This window comes from Anguilla anguilla, chromosome 1 (genome assembly GCF_013347855.1).
Source record: "Anguilla anguilla isolate fAngAng1 chromosome 1, fAngAng1.pri, whole genome shotgun sequence".
Taxonomy (NCBI): Eukaryota; Metazoa; Chordata; class Actinopteri; order Anguilliformes; family Anguillidae; genus Anguilla; species Anguilla anguilla.
This window is the reverse complement of record NC_049201.1, coordinates 68,374-80,613: the sequence shown is the minus strand read 5'-3', so window position 1 is coordinate 80,613 and position 12,240 is coordinate 68,374. Positions and strand designations below refer to the sequence as shown.

Here is a 12,240-nt window from a genome sequence, read left to right as displayed (position 1 = left end):
TAAAAATATTCAGGTGCAGAGGCCACATTCACATCACTGTTATTGTTCAAGCAGGGAAATCAAACTGCTGATTGCACTCATAAAAGTTAATTTGTTTTGGGAAAAGCAGGTATTTTCATAGTGATGCACATTTAATATAGCACCCAAACTGCAAATGTACTTCTGTAGTTAGGTGCTGGATGTATGGTCAGAAAAGAAGAGGAGGAAGGAGATGAAGATTGAGTTGTGTGTGCTTTTTTGATAAAGACATTAGCTAGAACTGCAGACTGCACATGTGTTTTTATACTATTTTACCCATACATGATATTAGGAGGTGTACAGAGTATACAGCAGATTAGAGTGAGCAGGTAGAGCAGGTTAGAGTAGAGTGAGTAGGTAGAGCAGGTTAGAGTAGAGTGAGCAGGTAGAGCAGGTTAGAGTAGAGTGAGCAGATTAGAGTAGAGTGAGCAGGTAGAGCAGGTAGAGCAGGTTAGAGTAGTGTGAGCACGTAGAGCAGGTTAGAGTAGGGTAAGCGGGTAGAGCAGGTTAGAGTGAGCAGGTAGAGCAGGTTAGAGTAGAGTGAGCGGGTAGAGCAGGTTAGAGTAGAGTGAGCAGGTAGAGCAGGTTAGAGTAGTGTGAGCAGGTAGAGCAGGTTAGAGTAGAGTGAGCAGGTAGAGCAGGTTAGAGCAGAGTAAGCAGGTAGAGCAGGTTAGAGTAGAGTGAGCAGATTAGAGTAGAGTGAGTGGGTAGAGCAGGTTAGAGTAGAGTGAGCAGGTAGAGCAGGTAGAGCAGGTTAGAGTAGTGTGAGCACGTAGAGCAGGTTAGAGTAGGGTAAGCGGGTAGAGCAGGTTAGAGTGAGCAGGTAGAGCAGGTTAGAGTAGAGTGAGCGGGTAGAGCAGGTTAGAGTAGAGTGAGCAGGTAGAGCAGGTTAGAGTAGTGTGAGCAGGTAGAGCAGGTTAGAGTAGAGTGAGCAGGTAGAGCAGGTTAGAGCAGAGTAAGCAGGTAGAGCAGGTTAGAGTAGAGTGAGCAGATTAGAGTAGAGTGAGTGGGTAGAGCAGGTTAGAGTAGAGTGAGCACGTAGAGCAGGTTAGAGTAGAGTGAGTGGGTAGAGCAGGTTAGAGTAGAGTAAGCAGGTAGAGCAGGTTAGAGTAGAGTGAGCAGATTAGAGTAGAGTGAGCAGGTAGAGCAGGTTAGAGTAGTGTGAGCACGTAGAGCAGGTTAGAGTAGAGTAAGCAGGTAGAGCAGGTTAGAGTAGAGTGAGCAGGTAGAGCAGTTTAGAGCAGAGTGAGCACGTAGAGCAGGTTAGAGTAGAGTGAGCAGGTAGAGCAGATTAGAGTAAGCAGGTAGAGCAGGTTAGAGTCGAGTGAGCAGGTATAGCAGGTTAGAGCAGAGTGAGCAGGTAGAGCAGGTTAGAGCAGAGTGAGCAGGTATAGCAGGTTAGAGCAGAGTGAGCAGGTATAGCAGGTTAGAGCAGAGTGAGCACGTAGAGCAGGTTAGAGTGAACACGTAGAGCAGGTTAGAGTAGTGTGAGCACGTAGAGCAGGTTAGTGTAGGGTAAGCAGGTAGAGCAGGTTAGAGTAGAGTGAGCAGGTTAGAGCAGAGTGAGCAGGTTAGAGCAGAGTGAGCAGGTAGAGCAGGTTAGAGTAGAGTGAGCAGGTAGAGCAGGTTAGAGCAGAGTGAGCACGTAGAGCAGGTTAGAGCAGAGTGAGCAGGTAGAGCAGGTTAGAGCAGAGTGAGCAGGTAGAGCAGGTTAGAGTAGAGTGAGCAGGTAGAGCAGGTTAGAGCAGAGTGAGCAGGTAGAGCAGGTTAGAGCAGAGTGAGCAGGTAGAGCAGGTTAGAGCAGAGTGAGCAGGTAGAGCAGGTTAGAGCAGAGTGAGCACGTAGAGCAGGTTGGAGCAGAGTGAGCAGGTAGAGCAGGTTAGAGTAGAGTGAGCACGTAGAGCAGATTAGAGTGAACACGTAGAGCAGGTTAGAGTAGAGTGAGCAGGTAGAGCAGGTTAGAGCAGAGTGAGCATGTAGAGCAGGTTAGAGTAGAGTGAGCAGGTAGAGCAGGTAGAGCAAGCAGGTAGAGCAGGTTAGAGTAGAGTGAGCAGGTAGAGCAGGTTAGAGTAGTGTGAGCACGTAGAGCAGGTTAGAGTAGGTTAAGCAGGTAGAGCAGGTTAGAGTAGAGTAAGCAGGTAGAGCAGGTTAGAGTAGAGTGAGCAGGTTAGAGTGATCACGTAGAGCAGGTTAGAGTAAACAGGTAAAGCAGGTTAGAGTAGAGTAGAGTGAGCATGTAGAGCAGGTTAGAGTAAGCAGGTAAAGCAGGCTAGAGTAGAGTGAGCAGGTAGAGCAGGTTAGAGTAGAGTGAGCGGGTAGAGCAGGTTAGAGTAGAGTAAACAGGTAAAGCAGGTTGAGATTCTTGAGAACAGAATCTTCATTTTGGCTTTTAAAAATGTGCTAAATAAAGAATAACAACTGAACTAGTCAGAAGTGTGAGAGGAATGATTTAATTTTTTTAATTAAGGGTCTAATGATTCTGTATATGGTTACAGTTGTGTAGTTTTTATTGTGTAAGGATCAACTTATTCTTGTCTGGGTTCATATTGGTACAGTAGAGAAGTGTTCATTGCATCCAATTCACTCACATGGTAGTGACAGTTCATAAAGTGGACATGGAATTATTTGAAAAAAAATATTAGCTAAAGTATATTCATAACAGAGAGAAGAATTTATAAAATGGGAAAATATTCTAAACACATAAATAATACATATACATATAAAATTATGAAAAACATGACCATTATTACAAGTTTCCATAAATATCCCTGGTCATAAAGACTTATGTTTCATTTTTCATGGTCATAGTACCACAGGTAAATAACACAACTTTTCAAAAAGCCAGTCTGTCCTATAAAACCAAACTGTATATGCAGAATATAAACTATCATTTATTTTCAGAAATAATATTATTTTATAATAGATGATAAAGCATGTGTGTATATTCATGGTAACAGCTAAATTAATCAGGCCTCTTAATTTCCCATGAGGCCATGGGGCCCCTGTGCATTACTCACTGTCCTGATGTCTGAGCTGAGAAGGTCTGTGGCAGGTGCCGTATATATAAAGCTACTATTCGCCCTGATTCTACAAAGAGAAGCCATAGTATTACCCATAATCCCACTGTGAAGCACAAGTGTGTCAACAGGCCTGCACACTCCACACCCCAATAATCTGCTACGTGAAGATGATCCAGGATGATCCAATACCTGAAGAGGATCCAGAATGATCCGATACCTGAAGAGGTTCCTTGATGATCCAGTACTTGAAGAGGATCCCCGATGGTCCGGTACTTGAAGAGGATCCCTGACAATCTGGTACCTGAAGAGGATCCCTGATGATCCAGTACTTGAAGAGGATCCCTGATGATTCAGTACATGAAGAGGAGCCCGGATGATCCGGTATGTGAAGAGGACCGCAGATGCAGAGGTGCCTGTCAGCAGTCAGGTGGGGCATCTGGGGGACCTGCGTAGACCTGCGAGGGAACCCTCCTCCCCTGGGGCTCGCTGTCAGCCTGAGGGGTACCCTGCTTTTTCTCCTGGTACACCCTGAAGATGGCTTCACACACAAAACGGAACTGGCTCTGAAACACAGCCACACCCCATGTCAGTACTCTCTGACAGTCTTCCTTTCCCTCTACCCTGCTCTTCCAAGCAAAAGTAGACTGATTTCTATTCAAAAAAGATTGTGTATAAGTGGAGGCAGTTTCAGAATAAAATGTGCACCATTCAGTAACATGCAGGCATTTGAGATTTTAAAATAGCACAACGAAACAACCTGCAAAGAAATAATGCAGAATTTCATTATCTGTAATGTGGATTTGCGTATATTGTACACTAAGAAGATTTAAATAATAAACTGCACGTAATGTGTGAGAAGAGATTTGTATCCCTATTCATAACATGTTCTACACCCATTTCAGTCAGCCTGAAAGGTAGTTTTTCCACTGTTAGGTTATCTTAAGTGAGTCTGACCAGTATTCATAGCATTACATATCCATGGCAACATACCACAATATGGGGTCACATTGGGTGCCCCCCCCCCCCCCCGGTATGGCAGTGGTATCTAATCACTCATTATTGTTGTTTTCTTCATAAGCATGCCCTGGCCGAGTGTGAAAGTGATAAATGAAACGACGGAGAGGCACTTCACTGCTGTTTGCACCATCATTGCCCGTTGGTCCCGCAGTCTCCTAAGGATTTCCAGGGGGTACACTGGCTGATCTTTCTCAATTAGCTCCATTGCCGTTTCCATGGTGATAAGTACACCAGTTCGTCCAATCCCAGCACTGCAAAAAAATAATAAATTCTAAAAGGTTCCTGGGTCAAACCCTTCTGTACACCACAGGTAGTATACAGGTGCTATACTCTGGAAAGTGCCATATAGTATTGCATAAGTATAACACATGCTTCAGAGTATACCATATGCTTCTGAGTATGTTCAGTTACTGAGCACTTAGAAGCATGTGATATATTCTGAAGAATGTGCTGAGTATAGAACATGCTTCAGAGTACAGGACATGCTCCAGAGTATGCCACATGCTTCAGAATATAGCACACAGTTCAGACTATAGCACATGCGTCAGAGTACAGCACACACTTCAGAATATCATATGCTTCAGAATATAGCACATGCTTCAGAGTATGGCACATGCAGTTCAGGGTGTTTTTGAAAGCAATGGAGCTGAATTGGTTCTGTCAGTAATGTTTTACAATGGGTGGCAGATTGGACAGATGTCAACTAAAGCTGCAGCACCGTAAGACACAATTAACTTGGAGACGGAAGCTGAGGACGGGTAGGTAGGGTAGGTGTGCAGAGAGCTACAGGTACTGGGGGTCACCTGAGCGCTTACCTGCAGTGCACGATCAGCGGCTCGGAGTGGCTCCTCTTATTCCGCACAAAGCTGACGAAGTCCAGGAAGTCGCAGGGGTCCTCTGGGACTCCATGGTCTGGCCAGGCTACATACTGCAGATGAGCTACTGAACGCTCCTCCCCCTTCTGCATGAGAGAGACTCTGACTGAGACTCCGTCCATTTCTGCCTCAGAGATTCTGACTGAGACTCCGCCCATTTCTGCCTCAGAGATTCTGACTGAGACTCTGCCCATTTCTGAATGAAGATTCTGACTGAGACTCTGCCCATTTCTGCCTCAAAGATTCTGACCGTGACTCCGCCCATTTCTGAATGAGAGATTCTGACTGAGACTGCACCCATTTCTGCATGAGAGATTCTGACACTGTGTGTGTGAGATGCTAAGACTCCGCCCTTCTGTGTGTGTGAGAGATGCTGAGACTCCGCTCTTCTCTGTGTGAGAGGTGCTGAGACTCCGCCCTTCTCTGTGTGTGAGAGATGCTGAGACTCCGCCCTTCTCTGTGTGAGAGGTGCTGAGACTCCGCCCTTCTCTGTGTGTGAGAGATGCTGAGACTCCGCCCTTCTCTGTGTGTGAGAGATGCTGAGACTCCGCCCTTCTCTGTGTGAAAGGTGCTGAGACTCCGCCCTTCTCTGTGTGTGAGAGGTGCTGAGACTCCGCCCTTCTCTGTGTGTGAGAGATGCTGAGACTCCGCCCTTCTCTGTGTGTGAGAGATGCTGAGACTCCGCCCTTCTCTGTGTGAAAGGTGCAGAGACTCCGCCCTTCTCTGTGTGTGAGAGGTGCTGAGACTCCGCCCTTCTGTGTGTGTGACAGGGATGCTGACCCTGCCCCTTCTTTCCCAGGGGAATAACCTCATGTATAATCTTCAGGTTAAAATTCACTAAAACCCATATTTTAGGTGGGAACCCTGAGTTTGGTTTTGAAATTCCAATATGGCCTCATGCTCAGTTTGTCTACAGTAGCAGTGCTTCATCTGCCATTTATGCCCATTATGCCCAAAAATAAATGAGTGCACAGACCCAGGAAATAGGCTAATCTGAGTTTATTATCAGTAATTATGAATCACTCTGAACTACTTGTGCTGCTTCAGACTGAGCAGCAGATCCTATACGCCCAGCCACATGCAGTGCAACCTGCACATTCTCATTGGTCACTGAATAAGCCAGAGCAGTCTCATTGGTCATTGAATAAGCCTATGCATTCTCATTGGTTATTGAATAATCCTGTGCACGGAGTAAGCCTGTGGACTGAGTTAGACTGTGGACTGAGTTAGACTATGCACTGAGTAAGACTGTGCACTGCGTTAGACTATGCACTGAGTTAGACTGCACTGAGTTAGACTGTGCACTGAGTTAGACTATGCACTGAGTAAGACTGTGCACTGAGTTAGACTATGCACTGAGTAAGACTGTGCACTGAGTTACACTGCATTGAGTTACACTGTGCATTGAGTAAGACTGTGCACTGAGTAAGACTGCACTGAGTTAGACTGTGCACTGAGTTAGACTGCACTGAGTAAAAATGTGCACTGAATAAGAATGTGCATTGAGTTAGACTGCACTGAGTTACACTGTGCACTGAGTAAGACTGCACTGAGTTAGACTGTGCACTGAGTAAGACTGCACTGAGTTAGACTGTGCACTCAGTTAGACTATGCACTGAGTAAGCCTGTGCACTGAATAAGAATGTGCACTGAGTTAGACTGCACTGAGTAAGCCTGTGCACTGAATAAGAATGTGCATTGAGTTAGACTACACTGACTTAGACTGTGCACTGATTAAGACTGCACTGAGTTAGACTGTGCACTGATTAAGACTGCACTGAGTTAGACTGCACTGACTTAGACTGTGCACTGAGTAAGACTGCACCGAGTTAGACTGTGCACTGAGTAAGACTGCACTGAGTTAGACTGTGCACTGAGTAAGACTGCACTGAGTTAGACTGTGCACTGAGTTAGACTGAACTGAGTTAGACTGTGCATTGAGTATGACTGCACGGAGTTAGACTGTGCACTCAGTTAGACTATGTACTGAGTAAGCCTGTGCACTGAATAAGAATGTGCATTGAGTTAGACTACACCGAGTTACACTGTGCACTGAGTTAGACTGCACACTGAGTTAGATTGTGCACTGAATAGGACTGTGTCCTTCCTGCTGTAACAAATTGGAGGATTCAGTTACCCACAGGGGAAGGACAGAGAACAGATGGACTGTGTATGTGCGTGTGTGTGTGTGCATGTGCGTCTGCATGTGCATGTTCGTGCTGAGTGTGCACGTGCATAAACAGAGAGTAGTAGGTGCTGGTATGTGCATTTGCATGCGTGTGTGGGTACGTCTCTATGGAGGTGCGTATCTGTGAGTGTAGACATGGACTCTTCTCTTCTCTGATCATTTAAGGGCAGCTGGTACAATGCTGTGGCAAGCTAACACCGTGAGCAGCGGGAAGCAGTGTGATCTATTGAGAAATCAGAATCTTAATTCTGTCCCAAAATGTCAGCTTGTGAGGGCCATCTGCAGCAGGTGATATGCAGAGTTGCTCACAAACGTTTGTCCTGGTTTTCATACGAGGGTGCCAGAAGTACAGACCTGTGTGCATGAAAGTTCCTGACCATAACCTGCATGCATCCCTGCTACATCTATTCTATACAGTATAACACAGCCTTAGGCGCATCCCTGCTACATCTGCTTTACTCTATACAGTATAACATAGGTTTCCATGTGGATTTAATAGTCCAGGGCAGAACTATGAAATGCTGTATGAGATTTGTAGCAGTAATGTATGGATTAACATAGAAGGTTTATGCACAATCTATTTATTACTTGGAAGAATAATAACTGCTGTTCAAATTCTCATAATTACAGTCCCATACTGTAGGGCTAGAAAATGTCAAAAGTGTGCACACTTAAGTTTTTGTTGTGGAGAACTTTAAAAACATGGTTCTGCACAGTTCTACATGGTTCTGCTCAGTTCTACATAGGTCTGCTCAGTTCTACATGGTTCTGCACAGTTCTGCAAGGTTCTGCACAGTTATGCATGGTTCCACACAGTCCTACATGGTTCTGCATGGTTCTACATGCTTCTGCACAGTTCTGCATGGTTCTGCACAGTTCTACACAGTTCTGCATGGTTCTATATAGTTCTGCATGGTTCTGCACGGTTCTGCATGCTTCTGCACGGTTCTGCATGCTTCTGCACCGTTCTGCATGGTTCTGCACCGTTCTGCATGGTTTTCTATAGTTCTGCATGGTTCTGCACAGTTATGCATGGTTCTCTATAGTTCTCCATGGCTCTGCACAGTTCTGCATGGTTCTGCACAATTCTGCATGTTCTGCACAGTTCTGCATGGTTCTGCACAGTACTACACAGGTCTGCGTGGTTCTGCACTGTTCTGCACAGTTATACACAATTCTGCACAGTTCTGCATGGTTCTCTATAGTTGGTTGTGGATGGTTCGCGTACTTTTCCATGCTAACATTGCTTTTGTTTAATGCAACCAGATTTTCAAAAGTTCAATGATGAGACACTTTTCAAATTTTGTATTAAATAATTGCATAATTGCAGTTAAATACTGTATTAATAAATCTTTCACTGGGGATTCAGTAACCATATCTGTAGAGAATACAATGATAACTGCTACAGTAACTGCTGGCAATGTGCCCATGTGTGGAGCTGTACTATGTTCAGATTTTTACATTTGTTTAGAAGTGCATTCTACCGACAACATCCTCGCGTGATTTAGAGAAGATCAAGGAACCCTGAAGGGCCCACAGCCCGTGGTTCTGCCACACGGCAGGGAGCAGCCCACAGGGCAGGGAGCAGCCCACAGGGCAGGGAGCAGCCCACAGGGCGGGGAGCAGCCCACAGGGCGGGGAGCAGCCCACACGGCTGGGAGCAGCCCACAGGGTGGGGAGCAGCCCACACGGTGGGTAGCAGCCCACAGGGCAGGTAGGAGCCCACAGGGCAGGTAGGAGCCCACAGGGTGGGGAGCAGCCCACAGGGCGGGGAGCAGCCCACATGGCTGGGAGCAGCCCACAGGGAAGGTAGGAGCCCACAGGGTGGGGAGCAGCCCACAGGGCGGGGAGCAGCCCACATGGCTGGGAGCAGCCCACAGGGTGGGGAGCAGCCCACATGGCTGGGAGCAGCCCACACGGCTGGGAGCAGCCCACAGGGAAGGTATAAGCCCACAGGGCGGGGAGCAGCCCACAGGGCAGGTATAAGCCCACAGGGCGGGGAGCAGCCCACATGGCTGGGAGCAGCCCACAGGGTGGGGAGCAGCCCACAGGGTGGGGAGCAGCCCACAGGGTGGGGAGCAGCCCGCGATTCTGCCCCACACACACACACAAAACAGACTGATGACTCAGCAGAATCCATACTCACCATAGCAACAGCCTTACTCATTCTGAAAACATCCCTGCTCAGTGAGGAGACGCAGGCCCAATAATAAATATTCTCAAATTCCCTAACTGTCAGCATCCGCTGCTAACATGGTGCACAAGTCATATGCCGCATAATTATACAAGCTATACAGAAATACTGAATATACACAGTGTCCTTCAAATGTATGGGAACAGTAGAGGGAAATTTGTTATTTTTGATATATACTTATGGCACTTGAATTTCAAAAGATGAATATGAGACAAAAGTACTAGCAATCAGTATTTATGTGTGTATACGTTTTACCATTTTACAGAAACAGCTGTTTTTGTGTTACATTACAGGCATTTAGCAGACGCTCTTATCCAGAGCGACGTACAACAAGTGCAAGTGTTGAGCCCTCCATTTCAGCTGTACAAAAATAAGTTAACTTGAAAGTCAATCAAAGCAATAGTCTAATATTTGGTTGCACAGCCCTTAAATGCAATAACTGCACCAAGTCTATGACCCAGTGACATCATCAATCCTTTGGTGTCTTCTTTGGAAATGCCTTTCCAGGCCTTCACTACAGCTGCTTCCAGCTGATCTTTCTTTCAGGGTTTGTCTTCAGTCTCCTCTTCAGCAAGTGAAATGTCGGGCCGATACGATTTAAATCAGGTGGCTGACATGGCCAGTTCCACGCGTTTCCATTGGTGAATGCTTTTGTTGCATAAGCAGTGTGTTTGGGGTCATTATCTTGCTGGAGGATGAAACACCAGCCAATGAGGTTGGAGAAATTTCTTTGTTCATAGCCGGTCTATACTCCTCCATATTCATCCCACTGATGCCATCCTCTGTTACATTATCAATAAAGATGAGTGAGACCAGTTCCAGAAGCAGCCATACATGCCCAAGCCATGACGCTACTTCCTCCGTATTTCACAGATGAAGGGGGTGCTTTAGATTATGCCTCTTGCTGAGTAGCCTCCATAATTCTGCTCTCAGAGACTTCTGCGTATGATGGCTACGATATTCACCCCTGCCCTCTGGAGACTGCTGGTGATGTCACTGACCATAGTTTAAGGGTTTTTCTTCACAGCTCTTAGTTTGTCTGTCATCAACTGCAGTTGTCCTCTTTGGCCGACCTGTACGGTGTTTATTTTTAGTCCATCAGTGGTTTCATTCTTTTTCAAGACTTTTGCTGTACTTGATAAACCCCATTTCTGTGCTATTCTTCTTAATGAATGCACTAAATAAGCCTGTGCACTGAGTTAGACTGCACTGAGTTAGACTGTGCACTGAATAAGCCTGCGCACTGAGTTAGACTGTGCACTGAATAAGCCTGTGCACCGAGTTAGACTGCACTGAGTAAGCCTGTGCACTGAGTTAGACTGTGCACTGAATAAGCCTGCGCACTGAGTTAGACTGTGCACTGAATAAGCCTGTGCACTGAGTTAGACTGCACTGAGTAAGCATGAGCACTGAGTTAGACTGCACTGAATAAGAAAGTGCACTGAGTTAGACTGTGCACTGAGTAAGCCTGTGCACTGAGTTAGACTGTGCACTGAATAAGCCTGTGCACTGAGTTAGACTGTGCACTGAATAAGCCTGTGCACTGAATAAGAACATGTACTGAATTAGACTCAGCTCACTGAGTTAGACTGCACTGAGTTAGACTGCACTGAATAAGCCTGTGCACTGAATAAGAACATGCACTGAATTAGACTCAGCTCACTGAGTTAGACTGCACTGAGTTAGACTGTGCACTGAGTTAGACTGTGTACTGAGTTAGACTGTGCACTGAATAAGAACGTGCACTGAATTAGACTGCACTGAGTTAGACTGTGCACTGAATAAGCCTGTGCACTGAGTTAGACTGCACTGAATAAGCCTGTGCACTGAGTTAGACTGTGCACTGAGCAAGCCTGTGCACTGAATAAGAACGTGCACTGAGTTAGACTGCACTGAGTAAGCCTGTGCACTGAGTTAGACTGTGCACTGAATAAGAACATGCACTGAGTTAGACTCAGCTCACTGAGTTAGACTGCACTGAGTTAGACTGTGCACTGAATAAGCCTGTGCACTGAGTTAGACTGTGCACTGCATAAGCCTGTGTACTGAGTTAGACTGCACTGAGTAAGACTGTGCACTGAATAAGAACGTGCACTGAGTTAGACTGCACTGAGTTAGACTCAGCTCACAGGTTAGTTGTTTTTCAGCCATAGTTAGTCCTCTGGTCTTTGTGATGTTGTATGCCTCAGACTCCAAATGCAATCTCCACAGATGAAAACAAAGACCAAGACTAGTCACTCACTGCTCTTTTGTGTGTGAACAATCCATGCAAAAGGAAACACCTGAATGACAGTTAGCGCCTGTCAGTCAATCAAATGGGGGAACCCAACACAAAAACAGCTGTTTCTGTAAAATGGTAAAACATGTATGCATGTAAATACCATTAAGTGAAAGCTGTCTGTACTTTTGTCTCATATTCATTCTTTGATCTCAAATTCAAAAGCCTTAGGTGCACAGCAAAAATAACACATTTCACATGAAATTTCCAATGGGGCATATTTTACAGAGAGAGGTGTGTCTGTAAATAAGTGGGGCATGTTTTGCATAGACAGGTGTGTCTGTAAATGAGTGGGGCATGTTTTGCATAGACAGGTGTGTCTGTAAATGAGTGCGGCATGTTTTGCATAGACAGGTGTGTCTGTAAATGTATGGGGCACGTTTTGCATAGACAGGTGTGTCTGTAAATGAGTGGGGCATGTTTTGCATAGACAGGTGTGTCTGTAAATGTATGGGGCACGTTTTGCATAGACAGGTGTGTCTGTAAATGAGTGCTGCATGTTTTGCATAGACAGGTGTGTCTGTAAATGAGTGCGGCATATTTTGCATAGACAGGTGTGTCTGTAAATGAGTGCGGCATGTTTTGCATAGACAGGTGTCTGTAAATGAGTGCAGCATGTTTTGCATAGACAGGTGTGTCTGTAAATGTAT

At 45.8% G+C, this 12,240-nt stretch overlaps 1 protein-coding gene across 3 annotated transcripts in view; it reads right to left on the bottom strand.

Annotated features, from left to right (window-relative positions):
• Positions 1 to 2,452: 2,452 nt before the first annotated feature.
• ptpn3 (protein tyrosine phosphatase non-receptor type 3) overlaps positions 2,453 to 12,240 on the bottom strand; it is a 51,626-nt gene continuing 41,838 nt past the window's right edge. For all 3 annotated transcript variants that reach the window (XM_035435608.1, XM_035435601.1, XM_035435621.1), the window contains 3 exons: positions 4,871 to 5,016; positions 4,171 to 4,306; positions 2,453 to 3,601 (listed from right to left, as the gene is read on the bottom strand). In XM_035435608.1, the coding sequence (XP_035291499.1) occupies positions 3,455 to 3,601; positions 4,171 to 4,306; positions 4,871 to 5,016 (429 nt within the window). In that variant the 3' untranslated portion in view covers positions 2,453 to 3,454. The remainder of the gene's footprint in view (positions 3,602 to 4,170; positions 4,307 to 4,870; positions 5,017 to 12,240) is intronic.